The 18,450-nt window shown below is 37.1% G+C and overlaps 1 protein-coding gene and 1 long non-coding RNA gene across 2 annotated transcripts; both read right to left on the bottom strand.

Annotated features, from left to right (window-relative positions):
- Positions 1–909: 909 nt before the first annotated feature.
- On the bottom strand, positions 910–2,070 carry LOC125494435 (secreted RxLR effector protein 161-like). Its single transcript, XM_048637994.1, has 2 exons — positions 1,980–2,070; positions 910–1,301 (listed from the first exon to the last, which is right to left on the bottom strand). Exons 1-2 carry the CDS (start codon positions 2,068–2,070, stop codon positions 910–912), a joined length of 483 nt encoding a protein of 160 aa, XP_048493951.1.
- An 8,420-nt stretch (positions 2,071–10,490) lies between these two features.
- Positions 10,491–11,185, bottom strand: LOC125491964 (uncharacterized). The gene is made up of 2 exons (XR_007268483.2): positions 11,056–11,185; positions 10,491–10,744 (listed from the first exon to the last, which is right to left on the bottom strand). It is a non-coding gene; the product is annotated as an uncharacterized LOC125491964 (long non-coding RNA).
- Positions 11,186–18,450: the final 7,265 nt, after the last annotated feature.

Below are 18,450 nucleotides of genomic sequence, written 5' to 3'. Positions count from 1 at the left end.
AACCTTCACTCTTACTGTATAGATGGTGTTCTTTTTTTTTTAGGGAGCAGATCTAGTGACCCTATTTTCAGAATAAAACACTTATTTTATATTAGAGTCTTGCCATCAAAGAGCCCTAAGAAAATAGTGAACGTTAATTATGAGTGGTTAAGGAAGTGGGGAGAGGATCATGGGGAGTTCCTTGATCATGGGTAACTACCCACATAAAATGGACGACTAAATATTTTGAAAACTAAATATTAATTAACAGAATATATTTAATTTTTTCAAAATTTCCAACATTCTCCCACTTGGTCCATTTTAACGAGAAAAACTCCATATATGAATCATAGCGGTAAAATTCCCTTTAGAACGAGAATCTATCTTCCATGTATCACAATATACTTTGTCTTTCACCACTCATACTAATTAATGAGTAAACCCTATGCTTACGCAAGGTCAAACTTAATGACATTTTCTCAAATAACAAAAACAACATGTGCGTACATAAACTTGAAAGAGAAATATCCAACTGAATGAAAAGTTACAACATAACTCAAATAGTGTTTTAAATGATAGGATCAAGTCTCATGCTCTCTACATGACCCTTAAAAACTTTAATTTGCACGCCTTTTATCAAGGGGTCAGCAATCATTAATCCAGTGCTAATATGTTCTATAATCATTTTCTTTTCTTGAACACATTCTTTTATGGCTCGAAACTTAATGTCGATGTGCTTACTTTGACTTCCACTCTTATTGTGCTTAGCCATAAAAACAACAGCTGAATAATCATAAAACATTATTATCGGCCGACAGATAGAGTCAATGACTCTAAGCCCAGATATGAAATTTTTCAGCCATACACCATGTGAGGTAGCCTCAAAACAAGAGACGAACTCAGCCTCCATAGTGGAGTAGCAGTTAAGGTCTATTTTGCACTCCGCCAAGAAACGACACCATGGGCTAACATAAATACATATCCAGAGGTGGATTTTCTTGAGGCAATGCAGCCACCGTAGTTTGAGTCAGAATAACCAACTACTTGGAAATTATCAGTCCGTCTATACATAAGCATGTAGTCCTTAGTACCCTGAAGATATCTCAACACTTTGTTTGCAGCCTTCCAATGACCAGGACCTGGATTACTCTGATATCTTCCCAATACTCCAACAACATATGCAATGTCAGGTCTAGTGCAAACCTGGGCATACATAATGCTTCCAACAACTGAAGCATAAGGAACATTTTTCATTTGTTCCCTCTCAATATCATTTCTGGGGCACTGGTTTAAACTGAACTGGTCACCTTTCACAATGGGTGCTACACTTGGTGAACAGTTTTTCATATGAAATCTATCAAGTACCTTGTTGATATAGGTCTCTTGAGATAAACCCAAAATGCCTCAGAATCTATCTCTATGGCTCTTAATGCCAATGACATAAGATGCCTCACCCATATCTTTCATATTAAAGTTACTTGAAAGAAATTGTTTCACTTCATATAAAAACCCTTTATCATTGGTTGCTAGCAAAATATTGTCCACATACAACACAAGGAAACAAATCTTACTCCCATTGACCTTATGGTATATACATTGATCCATGATGTTTTCTTAACCGAATGAAGTTATCACTTAATGGAACTTCATATACCATTGGCGAGAAGCCCGTTTCAATCCGTATATGGATTTATTCAGCTTACAAACCAAATGCTCACCCTTTTTAGAGAAGAATCCTTCAGGTTGTTTCATGTAAACTTCTTCTTCTAAATCACCGTTGAGAAATGTCGTTTTCACGTCCATTTGATGTAACTCATAGTCAAAATGAGCTACTAATTAATGCCATAATAACTCGAAGGGAATCTTTTTTTGATACAAGAGAAAAGGTCTTCGTGTAGTCGATTCCTTTCCTTTGAGTGAACCCTTTGGCAACGAGTCTAGCTTTATGTCTCTCGATGTTGCCTACTGAGTCTTTCTATGTGTCTTGAAGACCCATCTACATCCAATGGCTTTAACACCATCAGGCAACTCGACTAGATCACAAACTCTATTTGATGCCATAGAGTCTATCTCATCTTTCATGGCATTCATTCACAATTCAGAATCTCTTGAACTTGTGGCTTGTGAAAACGTAATTGGATCATTGTCAGCTTCACCATTACAATCCGGTTCTTGCAAATACACCTCATAATCATCAGAAATGGCTGATTTCCTCATTCTAACAGATATCCTTAAAAGAACTTGATCAATCTGTTGATCATCGAAATGTTCCTCATTCTCATTATGATCTATTAGATTATCATCAACATTTTATGGAATTTCTGTTACTGGTTGTCTAACGCCTAGTTTATCTTGAGGAGCGTGAACAACAACCAGTCTATCACTTGAAATATCCCTCAAGTCGGGGGTGAAACTTTATCGTGATCCTGTTTAGAAACAATGTCCCGAATTTGATCATCCCCACTAACTAAGTCATTTTCAAGAAATTTAGCATTGCTTGATTCCACAATTCTGGTGCTGTGAGACGGACAATAGAATCTATAACCCTTATATTTCTCGGGATATCCAAAGAAATACCCACTAATAGTTCTCGGGTCAAGCTTCTTTTCATATGGGTTGTAAACTCTCACTTTTGAAGGGCATCCCCAAATGCGCATATGGCGCAAACTCGGTTTCCATCCTTTGAATAACTCAAAAGGCGTCTTTGGGACTGCCTTAGAAGGAACTCAGTTTAATATATACGATGCATGGAAGTTTAGTGTTACTCTGCATACTTCTCACCATGTCCATTAGGGTCCTATTTCTTCTTTCTGTTATACCATTTTGGTCTGGAGAACCAGGCATAGTGTATTGGGCAACAATCCCATTTTCTTGAAGAAATTTTGCAAATGGTCCTAATGCTTCTCCATTCTCGATGTTCCACATCTATCTAATCTCACGATCTTAATGTCCGTACCACATTGTTTCTCTACTTCAGCCTTGAGCAATTTAAAGGCATCTAAAGCTTCGTCTTTAGAATGAAGTAAGTATATATATATATATATATATATATATATATATATATATATATATATATATATATATATATATATATATATATATTATATATATATATATATATATATATATATATATATATATATATATATCGTGAATAATCATCAATAAAGGTGATGAAGTATTTCGGATCTTTAGCGTTCATGTCCGGACAACAAATATCCGTAAGTATGATCTCTAATAGGTCGGAGCTCCTCTTAGCACCTTTTTTAGATTTGTTAGTTTGCTTTCCCTTAATACAACCAACACAAGTCTCAAAATCAGCAAAGTCTAGAGCATCAAGTACTCCTTCCTTTACCAATCTCTTGACTCTTTCAATGGATATATGTCCCAATCTCCGGTGCCATAACATAGAGGACTCTTCATTCACAATACAACGCTTTAAACCAGTATTAACATGCAAAGAACTATTAGCGATATTATGTTGCAATTCAAGACGATATAAACCATCACACAAAATACCATAACCAATAATTTCATAATCTTTAATTAAACTGAAACCAGAGTCCGAAAAATTAAAGGAAATTCTCGAAGGTACAACTCTTGAAACTGAAATCAAATTTCTAGAGAAATTTGGAACATAAAATGTTCTCTCTAAATGCAAAATAAAACCACTACTTAAAGTTAAGCTGCATGTCCCAATGGCCTCTACATGCGAACTCATCTGGTTGCCTGAATAAATGTGATGTTCACTCCCCATTGGTTTCCTTAGGTTTGTCATACCCTGCAAGGTATTCAAAACATGGATTGTAGTACCAGAGTCAATCCACCATGTATTGTGATTAACACTAACCGTATTAGATTCATAACAAACAAACGTAAGAAAATTACCTTTCGTCTTAAGCCAAGCCTTGAACTTTACACGATCTTTCTTCATGTGTCCCTTCTTCTTACAGAAAAAACACGAAGACTCTTTCTTGATGGCTTGATTGGCTGGAATCTGACCCTTTTCCCTTATCCTTAGTGTGATCCTTCTTCTTCTTTGCAGAAGTAGTAAAGTTCACCTTTTCACCTCCTCCATCACCAATCTTCCCTCCTCTTAAACACACATGGTCATAAGCTCATTAATTGACCATTTATCCTTATGTGTGTTGTAATAGAGCTTAAAAGGGTCATATTGGTGAGGAAGAGTGCATAAAATGTAATGTGCAAGGAAAGTGTCAGAAATGGTAACTTTCAAGTCCTTAAGCTGAGCTGCAATATCTCCCATGCGCATGATATGATCACGCACTCCCTTAATCTCAGTGAGCCTTATGGATGAGAACTGCATGATTAAGGTGCTAGCAAGAGCTTTGTCAGAAGATGCAAGTTTCTCATCGATGGCCTTAAGAAGATCCTTGACTTTGGTATGCTTATCGACGGAACCATGAATACTAGCACTAATCTTGGTCTTTATGAACATAACAGAGAGGCGGTTAGGCCTCTCCCACTTTTCATAAAGATCAATTGCATCTAGAGTACTACTTGCAGTAATGTTAGGTGGTTCGTCTTTCCTAATAGCATAGTCAATATCCATCCATCCCAACCGCAGTAACACTCTTTCTTTCCACACCTTATAATTATCACCCTTTAATTCAGAAATATCACATTTGATATCAGAAATATTTCCAGGTAAAACTACTGCAAAAATAATTTACAATTAGAAGTAATCATGCTTATTAATAAATTTGAGACCTTTAACATTATTTATGTTTTACCAATGTAAATCATGTAAAATATGAATCTAGTGACATAAAACTTGCCTGTGGGCTAAAGTTTACTCAATTAGATTTATAGTAATAACCATATGGTGAAATAAATAAACTATATTAATTTCTTAATTCCTGTGGGATGCTTAAGAAACAAAATTTATATTTCACCCCAATTAATTGTTCAAACACAATAAAATTCACGTGGGTAAGTTTTTATATCATATACAATTAATTACAACAAAAGTCTAGTATCCACATGTGATTCTAAAAATAAAATTTTAATAATTAGAGGTGATGTGGCTACTCCATAACTAATAAAATTGTGATCAACTTTCACTTGATTTTATATACTAAAATCCATGTATATAAACAATATATTTGACCAAAAACTTAATTGGTACAAACGAAAAACAACATGTTACTCGAACACACATAAGCCTTGTTATGAATAATATACACAGTTTGCCAATGGTCTTAATAGCTAATAATTCAAAATTATGAAAAACAATATACTGACATAAGTAACAAACTCATTTTAACGAGATATGAATGTACTGCATATTACATACTGAACTCCAAAAGTCCATCAAACTCATCAAATAATAATAATAATAATGACAATAAATGCACAGTGGCATTGTGACAGACAAAAAACAAAACAAAATTTACGATATAGAAGACTTCATCTTCCTCATTAGTTTTCTCAACATAAAAGGCTAAAGCATGAGAAAAATGAAGACTCTCCAGCCACGAGATACAATCAAATAATAAAAAAAGATAAAACTCTTCTTCAACAATAAGCGAACATATTTCAAAATAAAATGCACTCAATTGCTCAAAACAAGAAAATATCATATCTGAAGGGGCAGATGAAGAAAAGAAGAACTAAGCAAGACAGAGGAGCAACACTCGCTCTTGATACCAAATGTAAGTCTAATTATACTTAACATGCTCATAAATAATTTGAATTGAACATGAATTACATGGGCGGAAGCTCTAAAGTGGATGAGAATTACCTCAAGTCATTACTAATTTGTTGTCTCCTTCTTCTTCTGCGAACTAGTGTACCTAATTGATTTTGATTTTTTGAATTTCGGTGCCAAACCCTCAATCTCACTGTATAGATGGTGTTCTTTTTATTTTTTTTAAGAGAGCAGATTTAGTGGCCCTATTTTCAGAATAAAACACCTATTTTATATTAAAGTCTTGCCATCAAAGAGCCCTAAGAAAATAGTGAACATTATGAGTGGTTAAGGAAGTGGGAGAGGATCATGGGGAGTTCCTTGCTCATGGGAAACTACCCACATAAAATGGACGACTAAATATTTTGAAAAATAAATATTAATTAATAATATATATTTAATTTTTTTAAATTTTCCAACAGGCCCATCTCGGATCCATGTGATTTCAGGTTAGGTCTGGTCGGCTTGAATCGGGTTTACAATCTCACAAATAAATAAAACACATATAAGATTAATGGGAGTAAGTTAAACAATTAATGAATAGTGGTTAAATCGTAGAACTATATAGTATTTCATGACAATTTTTTCCCTAAATTTGTTTAAAAAGTAACTCTTATGACAAGTTTTCGGGTCGGTGTCAGGTCATCATTATCGGGTCAATTTTGAGTCTGGACCAATCCAGAAAGGGTGGGTTCGTGCTTGGGTCATTTTACTTTTGGTTCGCGTTATTTCGTTTTTCAATTCTATTTTGGATCATTATTTTTGGGTAGAAGGCGGATCTCGAGTCGGGTCAACGGAGACGGGTCTATTTTCTCGCTATATCTTACCTTCTCTTTTACCCTTGCAGTTTCGAAAATGCACAAGATAACCCTGATGTTTTGCAAAATCATTAGAATACCCTTGATAACTAACGGTCGTCAACTCCGTTAGGCATTAAGACTAAATCAACAAAATTAACCCCTAACTAACCTAATTAATACTAATTAACTTTAATTTAACCTAATTAACTCTAATTGAACCTCATTAACCTTTGTTAATTAAATCCTCACCTACCAGCCACCCCAACCACCGCCATGCCACCATATCAGCCATCACCACCTCAAAAACCTCCCCGAAAACCTCCCACCTCCCCCCTCCCCGAAATCCTCCCCTCTTCCCTTCCTCCAGCCCCCGAAAACCACCCCCTTTGTGTGGGGATGGGGAGGGGATGGTTTTGGGGGCCTGGAGGAAGGGGAAGGGTGATGTGTCCAAGTTATCTATCAATCTTAGGCGGATTTTGGGACGTTTTTAGTGTCGATTTAAGCTTAGTATCGGGATTTAGAGAGTTTTGATGTTATGAACTGTTGTCAGAGGATGTTGTGTTTTGAGGAGTCTAGGGAACGGTTTGCATGGTGGCTAGTCGAGGGTCGATCTTGGCCCTCCGATCACTTTTTGTGCCCCGGGGTCCTTATCCTTGGTCCCTTTATGGCGCATCTTTCGAGCTTTGTTCGAGGTCTTCCGAGTTTCGCGTTTCGAGTTTCGAGTCCGAGTCCCGAGGTTCGTGGTTTAAGCTTCTTGGTTTGATCGTCGTCCGAGGATAGTCTTCACTTTGGTTCTGCAGCTTCATGGCTTACTCAAAAGCCAAGGTTTCCCTCTTTGTGGTTTGTTTTGCTGGATTTGAGGTAGGAACTACGTCGCGACCCGCGATCAGTATCGCGAGTCGCGACCTGCCCTTGGTCGCGAGTCGCGAGGGTTATCGCGAGTCGCGACCCCTGTGTCATCCGCCCACTTTATTTTCTTTTCCTCCCTTGGAGGTTTATGTTGTGAAGTTAGTTTTTAGTTTTTATTCTAGCTACGAGAGGAGGGTCGAAAAAACATTGCTGCCCAGGATTTCTTCTTCTCTTCTTTTGTAGATTTGTAATGGATTCTATGACTTTGCTAGCTTAAACATCTATCTTGGATTTGGTTGTTGAAGCTCTAATCTATTTGTGAGAAGTTCTTACCCTCTACTTTCTCTATGGTCATAGTGATGCTTCTTGTATTTACTTTCATGATGCTTGCATTATCTTTGCTAGGAACGTTACTAGTATTGTTATGTGATTCATCTAATGCTAGTTCTAGGTGCATAATCGGATTGTTGTTTCCTAGCTACATGTAGCATACTAGGTGTTTAATTATATGTTGAACATTAATCTTTTGCACTTAGAGAAGCATTGTTTATTATTTGAATGTTATTGCTTTGATGACATTTAGTAATCCTATCGTGTTTCTCGACCTTAATGCTACTTTAGTTTGGACTTAAGTGCGATTCATTTGAGTTAAGTCATAGTAAAGGCGGTTCAAACCACGCGGATCGTGTGTTTAGCCACAATCTAGGAGGATAGAGGTCTAGACTTCTCGATAGGTGACCATAGGAAGTGTCGGGGGGTTAAGGTTTCGTGATCACAAACTATGTTAGGATGGATGTTAATCGAGTCCAAGGCCTTTTTATATTGTAATATCTTTGTGTTTTAATATTGTGCGTAGTTTAGCCTACTTGCATGGTTCCAAATTCCCCCAATTTGGTTACTTTGGCCTTAGCACATACTAGGGTCCTTAATTCACTAATTTTTGATTGCAAGTTCCTTTGCTCCCTGTGGATACGATCCCTACTCCCATTATACTTGCTTAGTGTGCATGAGAGTAGCTTAATTATATTTGGTTAGAAGTACACGGCTTACGCCTACCAAAGGGGGTGATTTTCGACAATGGGGAAGGAGAGGGAGAAGGATTTCGGAGGTGTGGAAGGGGAGGGGAGGTTTTCGAGGCTGGGGAAGGGAAGGGGGAGGTTTTCGGGGGGGGGGGGGGCTATAGGGAAGGGAGGGGTGGTTTTTGACGGTGGGAAAGGGGAGTTTTCGATGGTGGAGAAGAGGAGGGGGAGGTTTTTGGGACTGAGAAAGGGAGGGGGCAGTTTTCGACGGTTGGGAAGGGGAGGGAGGAGGTTTTCAGAAGTGGGGAAGGGGAGGGGGAGGTTTTCAAGGGCTAGGGGACAAGAGGGGGCAATTTTCGAAGTAGTGGTGGCTGGATGGGTGGCTAGGTAGGGGCTTTTACGCCGTCGATTGAGAATTTGGCCTTTGGGACTAACGAAATTAATGAAAATTAACGTAGCTTAGATCCGGTTCCATCTAACCTTTTCGAATGTATCAATTCAGCCAATCATATGCAGTCGTTTTTGAGGATTTGAGCCTGATTATCCTTCATTCCTATAATTGGTTGAGTCGGAAGAATAATTCCTTTAAAATGTCATATTCCCTTTTATCTTTTTTTTTTGATAAGGAGAGAAAAACTAGGTTAGTCCCTAAAATAGGACCAACCTAAAGCATCCTTGTGGATGATGGAAATGAACCTAGTATCATTAAGTTCGAATCAACGGTGAGAAGAGAGGACGCGAGCGACCCTTGTGCGCCATGAAGTCCGCAGCTTGATTCGGTTCTCAGAAGAAATGGTTGAAAGCCCCCGAAGAGAACGCCTTTAGAGCCGCCCCTGCATCCAAGATCAAATTATTAATTTCCCAAGGGATCTTCGAAATATTCTTGAGGGAATTGATAACCACCAGATTATCACCCTCTATAATAAGATGAGAAATTCTAAGAGAAATAGCTGCTCTAATTCCTTCTCCCATTCCCCAGGCTTCTGTTTGACAAGATAGAAGTATTATGGTGAAGACATCCCGCTCCCAAAATCGAAATACTACCTTGGAAATCTCTAATCTCAAAACCGAAAGAACTACCACCATTCGCCACTTTAGAGCCATCAAAGTTTAGCTTGAAGACATCATGAGGAGGTTTATCCCACGACACCTCCTTGGGTTGTTTTGAACTTGCAGACCGAGGATAGATAGAAACACAACCCTCCAAATTCTGCGCATGACTCCAGCTTTTATAGAAATGGAGAATGGAAATAGCTACCCTAGAAGGAACCAGAGTTTCCTCTTTGAACACTATTTGGTTTCGAGCAAACCAAATTTTGACACTAGATAATAAAGACCTTACATATTTCATCATGGATAAGCTTATCACGCATTCTAGCAACATTATCACAAAAAATTATGTTATTATAAAAAATAGGAATAATAGGCCAGTGGAGAGACTCATGAAGTTTGCAAAAACATTATGAGCAAACGAGCAATCACAAAATAATTGAAAATCATTTTCTTTATGGAAATCACAAAAGACACACTCTTGAGAAATAAAAATGTGGCTTCGCTCTAACTGATCTTTAGACGGAAGGCCGTCAAGGCAGATTTTCCAGATGAAAAACCGAATCTTGGGAGGGATATTAGTTTTCCATATCCAATCAAAGGCAACCTTAGGAGTATAACGAATACCATACCCTTGAAGCAATTTAACCCCAATTGAACCGAGTACTCCCCATGAGTTGTTAATCCCCAAACCAAATTGTCATCCATGCCAAACGAGGGATAAACAGACCAGTAATATCCTTGACAACATCGGCTGAGACAAACCTCGCTAATTTTGAGGGCAACCACTGATTCTCTTGAGAATTAAATAAACTCACTAACCTTAAGATAAATATCATGATGAGCATCCGGGAATATACCGCCAGTTTATAGGCATACACCCAATTAGGGCTGACAATCAGATCGGGTTGGGTCAATTTCAAGTCGACCTGATTTATATTTCAGGTCGAAAACCTCAACCCAAACCCGACCTGATTTATATTTCAGGTCGAAAACATCAACCCAAACCCGACCTTATATGTTTCGGGTTGACCCGAAACCAATCCAAAATGACCTGAAATAAGAATCTAACTAAAATACTGCCAACTTAATTCGCAAAGCACTTGTAGATGTAAAAGTTAAAGTTTCAACTTTCTACATTCAAAACCATAAATTGGCCACCAACTTCAGATTACAAAACATAAATTCAAGATTTAACTATTTCTTGCAAAAAGTAAAATAAAATAGAATCGGTATTTGCTTTGTTTCTTCTTCTCTGACTTGCCATGACTGTCACTGATATCAGAATCCGAATCATCTCCAACATTAATGGGTCGCTCACAATGAGAGTCAGCCATCTAATAAGATTAAACACAAAAAAAAACCATCACTACATGTCTATTGTCTAGTAAAAACGAAAGCGAAAAAAAAAAAGTAAAAACGAAACCATGAAACCATCAACATTCAACCATGTGAGCACAGAGCACCGGCATACTAGAAATTTATAGAAGAATCAGCATACAACTTTAAAGTCTAAACACTCGAAACTTAGAGAAGAAATGGCAAAAAAAACGAAAATAAAAATGAAAGTAAAAATGAAACCATGAAAGATGAAACAGCAAAAAAATGAAAATAAAAACGAAAGTAACTAGATTTAGAGAGAACTTACTGTTAGCCTTTGAAGATTTAGCAGAACGTATTTTTCAGATGGCGAAGAATTTCGAAGAACGTAATGTCTGTTCTTCTTCTCTGGGGTTTTTTTTGAGAGAAGTCTCTAGTCTCTCTCTACTCTATACTCTAGGGTTTTGATTTTTCAGCTTTTGATTGTAATTGCACAAACGGCATACCACAGTAAAAAAAGGCTTAGCCTTAGGTTATTGACTTATTGGGCTTGGCCCAATATTATAAGAAAGTTTAAGTTATTTTTACTTCAGGTCATTTCGGGTTGTTTTCAGGTTCAAAATCTCAACCTGAACCTAACCCATTATATTTTCAGGTCGGTTGGGTCGACCCATTTTTTTTCAGGTCGAAAATCTCAACCCAAACCCAGAATTTTCAAGTCGGGTTATCAGGTTGGGTCATTTTTGCCAGCCCTACACCCAATTATCAAACCAAAAGGAAATACTAACCCCATTTCCTACCTGCCATCGAATACCTTTTCTGAAGATAGGTCTAAGAGACATTAGTTTCTTCCATTGCCAGGAGGAGGAAGAAGAAGGGAATAACTCCAAACGTCTTCATTCTTCAAATATTTCCTAGATACCAAATTAACCCACATGTTATTAGGCTCTTTCAGAATTCTTCAAATTAATTTGAGTTGAAGGGCTACATTGTTTACACTAGCTTTCCGAATGCCAAGGCCCACATAGCACTTGGGCTTATTACACACTTTATCCAACCTATAATATTTAGACTGGAACTATCCTCTTCTTTATTCTAGAGAAAGTTTCCGTTAATCTTGTCAAGTCTAGAAGTATTAGTAGAAGGAAGGAGAAAACTCTACATTTGGAAATTTGCCTTTGCAGACAGATTCGCCTTAATAAGGACAGATCGTCCCACTTGAAATAGGGAATTTGCTTTCCACTTTAATAATTGTTTTTTAGCTTTATCTACAACTTCTCCAAAAGTTTCTTTCGTAACTCTTTCCATGATAACTGGACATCCTAGGTATTTACCAAGCGATAGAGAATGATCCATCCTTCGGATTCGTTTAAACTCTAGACAATCTATAGAAGGAACATTAGCAGTGCATTGAAAGGATGATTCCCCCATAGCACTTAGGCTTACACACTATATCCCAATCTATAAGATCCCTTTTATCTTCAATGACACATGGAAGCCTCTGGTTGGTCCATGTGTAGTCTATCCAACCTTATACTACAACATCAACAATGTTCAAATTCCAGTTTTTAGTCAAATCAATTTCATATATAGTGAATAAAGTCAGTTTTAATTCGTATTTGCTTTGACTCTTGAATGTAGTTGATTCATGTCAGGTCGAGTTATATTGAATTTAAAGTTAATTCCAGGTCTTCATTTTAGAATTCTAATCGATCTCAAATCAGGTCTTTTAGGTCGTGTCCGTTTTGTCAGGTCTGACTGATTACCCAGTAAATATGTTTTCAACAAGCTTAAAATCCTAAGACTAATAACACAAACCAACTAAATACCTTGCCTAAAAAAAACGAAATACCTAAATCTTGAAAATGATGAATAAGTTTCAAAACTAGGGAAATATTATGAGGTACCTTGAAGTTTGACAGAATTCTCAAAATAACCCTCTCGTTTGAGATTTTTCTCAGATACCCATGAGGTTTGATATCTTTCACAAAGTATTGTTACCATTGACGGGACACCAAATAATGACGTTGGTTTTTTCTCTGTCTCTTTTGAGATAAATTTAAAAAATAATATTAAACAATGTACTTTATATATAAGACAAAACAAAATTCAAAAGAAATATACGACTCGTATTGTTGATATCAACGCGTTTAATTGTAACTAAAAACTATGAATGTGATATGTACATGTAGATCAGAATGCCAAAACCTTTTTATCAATCAATATCAATACCATGTTAGGAGTAACTAAGTATTATTGCATTAACAAATCACGCAATCGAAGTATAATATGTGAAAATCAACATACATGAATAATGAAATTAAGCAATGAATTAAGAGCACACAAGATTTATGTAGAAACTAGTTATTAGGCCCGGGCTATGCCCCCGGTAAGAAAAATTTTCATTTATTAATATAACACTTTATGATAATAACACTAAATATAACTTAGTCTAGTGGTTAAGACTTTAGTATATGTACTTGAGGTCTTAGGATCAAATCCTATACTATGCAATTTTTAAATTTTTTTAATGTACATGGATTACATGAACTAAACTCCCTAGGGAGAGCGCCACGTGGCACATAAACTTTTTTCGCACGCCTTTTAATATATTTGTAGAGATCCTTAAATAGGGAGAAAACCACAATACTACACTAAGTTATTTGAATATCATGAGATGATGATATAAGGAGAGAATTCAATCTCTCTAGACTCTTTGCTCTATCCGTAGAAGTCTATCTAGATGTATTTTTCTCCCAATCTATGAAAATGAGTCTTACTTATAGCATATAATAAATAAATGACCTCTACATGCGAACTCATCTGGTTGCCTGAATAAATGTGATGTTCACTCCCCATTGGTTTCCTTAGGTTTGTCATACCCTGCAAGGTATTCAAAACATGGATTGTAGTACCAGAGTCAATCCACCATGTATTGTGATTAACACTAACCGTATTAGATTCATAACAAACAAACGTAAGAAAATTACCTTTCGTCTTAAGCCAAGCCTTGAACTTTACACGATCTTTCTTCATGTGTCCCTTCTTCTTACAGAAAAAACACGAAGACTCTTTCTTGATGGCTTGATTGGCTGGAATCTGACCCTTTTCCCTTATCCTTAGTGTGATCCTTCTTCTTCTTTGCAGAAGTAGTAAAGTTCACCTTTTCACCTCCTCCATCACCAATCTTCCCTCCTCTTAAACACACATGGTCATAAGCTCATTAATTGACCATTTATCCTTATGTGTGTTGTAATAGAGCTTAAAAGGGTCATATTGGTGAGGAAGAGTGCATAAAATGTAATGTGCAAGGAAAGTGTCAGAAATGGTAACTTTCAAGTCCTTAAGCTGAGCTGCAATATCTCCCATGCGCATGATATGATCACGCACTCCCTTAATCTCAGTGAGCCTTATGGATGAGAACTGCATGATTAAGGTGCTAGCAAGAGCTTTGTCAGAAGATGCAAGTTTCTCATCGATGGCCTTAAGAAGATCCTTGACTTTGGTATGCTTATCGACGGAACCATGAATACTAGCACTAATCTTGGTCTTTATGAACATAACAGAGAGGCGGTTAGGCCTCTCCCACTTTTCATAAAGATCAATTGCATCTAGAGTACTACTTGCAGTAATGTTAGGTGGTTCGTCTTTCCTAATAGCATAGTCAATATCCATCCATCCCAACCGCAGTAACACTCTTTCTTTCCACACCTTATAATTATCACCCTTTAATTCAGAAATATCACATTTGATATCAGAAATATTTCCAGGTAAAACTACTGCAAAAATAATTTACAATTAGAAGTAATCATGCTTATTAATAAATTTGAGACCTTTAACATTATTTATGTTTTACCAATGTAAATCATGTAAAATATGAATCTAGTGACATAAAACTTGCCTGTGGGCTAAAGTTTACTCAATTAGATTTATAGTAATAACCATATGGTGAAATAAATAAACTATATTAATTTCTTAATTCCTGTGGGATGCTTAAGAAACAAAATTTATATTTCACCCCAATTAATTGTTCAAACACAATAAAATTCACGTGGGTAATTTTTATATCATATACAATTAATTACAACAAAAGTCTAGTATCCACATGTGATTCTAAAAATAAAATTTTAATAATTAGAGGTGATGTGGCTACTCCATAACTAATAAAATTGTGATCAACTTTCACTTGATTTTATATACTAAAATCCATGTATATAAACAATATATTTGACCAAAAACTTAATTGGTACAAACGAAAAACAACATGTTACTCGAACACACATAAGCCTTGTTATGAATAATATACACAGTTTGCCAATGGTCTTAATAGCTAATAATTCAAAATTATGAAAAACAATATACTGACATAAGTAACAAACTCATTTTAACGAGATATGAATGTACTGCATATTACATACTGAACTCCAAAAGTCCATCAAACTCATCAAATAATAATAATAATAATGACAATAAATGCACAGTGGCATTGTGACAGACAAAAAACAAAACAAAATTTACGATATAGAAGACTTCATCTTCCTCATTAGTTTTCTCAACATAAAAGGCTAAAGCATGAGAAAAATGAAGACTCTCCAGCCACGAGATACAATCAAATAATAAAAAAAGATAAAACTCTTCTTCAACAATAAGCGAACATATTTCAAAATAAAATGCACTCAATTGCTCAAAACAAGAAAATATCATATCTGAAGGGGCAGATGAAGAAAAGAAGAACTAAGCAAGACAGAGGAGCAACACTCGCTCTTGATACCAAATGTAAGTCTAATTATACTTAACATGCTCATAAATAATTTGAATTGAACATGAATTACATGGGCGGAAGCTCTAAAGTGGATGAGAATTACCTCAAGTCATTACTAATTTGTTGTCTCCTTCTTCTTCTGCGAACTAGTGTACCTAATTGATTTTGATTTTTTGAATTTCGGTGCCAAACCCTCAATCTCACTGTATAGATGGTGTTCTTTTTATTTTTTTAAGAGAGCAGATTTAGTGGCCCTATTTTCAGAATAAAACACTTATTTTATATTAAAGTCTTGCCATCAAAGAGCCCTAAGAAAATAGTGAACATTATGAGTGGTTAAGGAAGTGGGAGAGGATCATGGGGAGTTCCTTGCTCATGGGAAACTACCCACATAAAATGGACGACTAAATATTTTGAAAAAATATATTAATTAATAATATATATTTAATTTTTTTAAATTTTCCAACAGGCCCATCTCGGATCCATGTGATTTCAGGTTAGGTCTGGTCGGCTTGAATCGGGTTTACAATCTCACAAATAAATAAAACACATATAAGATTAATGGGAGTAAGTTAAACAATTAATGAATAGTGGTTAAATCGTAGAACTATATAGTATTTCATGACAATTTTTTCCCTAAATTTGTTTAAAAAGTAACTCTTATGACAAGTTTTCGGGTCGGTGTCAGGTCATCATTATCGGGTCAATTTTGAGTCTGGACCAATCCAGAAAGGGTGGGTTCGTGCTTGGGTCATTTTACTTTTGGTTCGCGTTATTTCGTTTTTCAATTCTATTTTGGATCATTATTTTTGGGTAGAAGGCGGATCTCGAGTCGGGTCAACGGAGACGGGTCTATTTTCTCGCTATACTCTTACCTTCTCTTTTACCCTTGCAGTTTCGAAAATGCACAAGATAACCCTGATGTTTTGCAAAATCATTAGAATACCCTTGATAACTAACGGTCGTCAACTCCGTTAGGCATTAAGACTAAATCAACAAAATTAACCCCTAACTAACCTAATTAATACTAATTAACTTTAATTTAACCTAATTAACTCTAATTGAACCTCATTAACCTTTGTTAATTAAATCCTCACCTACCAGCCACCCCAACCACCGCCATGCCACCATATCAGCCATCACCACCTCAAAAACCTCCCCGAAAACCTCCCACCTCCCCCCTCCCCGAAATCCTCCCCTCTTCCCTTCCTCCAGCCCCCGAAAACCACCCCCTTTGTGTGGGGATGGGGAGGGGATGGTTTTGGGGCCTGGAGGAAGGGGAAGGGTGATGTGTCCAAGTTATCTATCAATCTTAGGCGGATTTTGGGACGTTTTTAGTGTCGATTTAAGCTTAGTATCGGGATTTAGAAGAGTTTTGATGTTATGAACTGTTGTCAGAGGATGTTGTGTTTTGAGGAGTCTAGGGAACGGTTTGCATGGTGGCTAGTCGAGGGTCGATCTTGGCCCTCCGATCACTTTTTGTGCCCCGGGGTCCTTATCCTTGGTCCCTTTATGGCGCATCTTTCGAGCTTTGTTCGAGGTCTTCCGAGTTTCGCGTTTCGAGTTTCGAGTCCGAGTCCCGAGGTTCGTGGTTTAAGCTTCTTGTTTGATCGTCGTCCGAGGATAGTCTTCACTTTGGTTCTGCAGCTTCATGGCTTACTCAAAAGCCAAGGTTTCCCTCTTTGTGGTTTGTTTTGCTGGATTTGAGGTAGGAACTACGTCGCGACCCGCGATCAGTATCGCGAGTCGCGACCTGCCCTTGGTCGCGAGTCGCGAGGGTTATCGCGAGTCGCGACCCCTGTGTCATCCGCCCACTTTATTTTCTTTTCCTCCCTTGGAGGTTTATGTTGTGAAGTTAGTTTTTAGTTTTTATTCTAGCTACGAGAGGAGGGTCGAAAAAACATTGCTGCCCAGGATTTCTTCTTCTCTTCTTTTGTAGATTTGTAATGGATTCTATGACTTTGCTAGCTTAAACATCTATCTTGGATTTGGTTGTTGAAGCTCTAATCTATTTGTGAGAAGTTCTTACCCTCTACTTTCTCTATGGTCATAGTGATGCTTCTTGTATTTACTTTCATGATGCTTGCATTATCTTTGCTAGGAACGTTACTAGTATTGTTATGTGATTCATCTAATGCTAGTTCTAGGTGCATAATCGGATTGTTGTTTCCTAGCTACATGTAGCATACTAGGTGTTTAATTATATGTTGAACATTAATCTTTTGCACTTAGAGAAGCATTGTTTATTATTTGAATGTTATTGCTTTGATGACATTTAGTAATCCTATCGTGTTTCTCGACCTTAATGCTACTTTAGTTTGGACTTAAGTGCGATTCATTTGAGTTAAGTCATAGTAAAGGCGGTTCAAACCACGCGGATCGTGTGTTTAGCCACAATCTAGGAGGATAGAGGTCTAGACTTCTCGATAGGTGACCATAGGAAGTGTCGGGGGGTTAAGGTTTCGTGATCACAAACTATGTTAGGATGGATGTTAATCGAGTCCAAGGCCTTTTTATATTGTAATATCTTTGTGTTTTAATATTGTGCGTAGTTTAGCCTACTTGCATGGTTCCAAATTCCCCCAATTTGGTTACTTTGGCCTTAGCACATACTAGGGTCCTTAATTCACTAATTTTTGATTGCAAGTTCCTTTGCTCCCTGTGGATACGATCCCTACTCCCATTATACTTGCTTAGTGTGCATGAGAGTAGCTTAATTATATTTGGTTAGAAGTACACGGCTTACGCCTACCAAAGGGGGTGATTTTCGACAATGGGGAAGGAGAGGGAGAAGGATTTCGGAGGTGTGGAGGGAGGGAGGTTTTCGAGGCTGGGGAAGGGAAGGGGAGGTTTTCGGGGGGGGGGGCTATAGGGAAGGGAGGGGTGGTTTTTGACGGTGGGAAAGGGGAGTTTTCGATGGTGGAGAAGAGGAGGGGAGGTTTTTGGGACTGAGAAAGGGAG

This window comes from Beta vulgaris, chromosome 1 (genome assembly GCF_026745355.1).
Source record: "Beta vulgaris subsp. vulgaris cultivar EL10 chromosome 1, EL10.2, whole genome shotgun sequence".
In the NCBI taxonomy this organism is placed as follows: Eukaryota; Viridiplantae; Streptophyta; class Magnoliopsida; order Caryophyllales; family Amaranthaceae; genus Beta; species Beta vulgaris.
Note: the sequence above shows the minus strand (reverse complement) of the source record. Positions and strands in the feature narration are given on the sequence as shown.

Coding starts and splice junctions, on each gene's coding strand:
- LOC125494435 (XM_048637994.1), bottom strand. CDS start 2,070: ATGAATGCCATGAAAGATGAGATAGACTCTATGGCATCAAATAGAGTT. Junction 1,302..1,979: donor TGGTGTTAAAGCCATTGGAT/GTAGATGGGTCT, acceptor CACCAAGTGTAG/CACCCATTGTGAAAGGTGAC.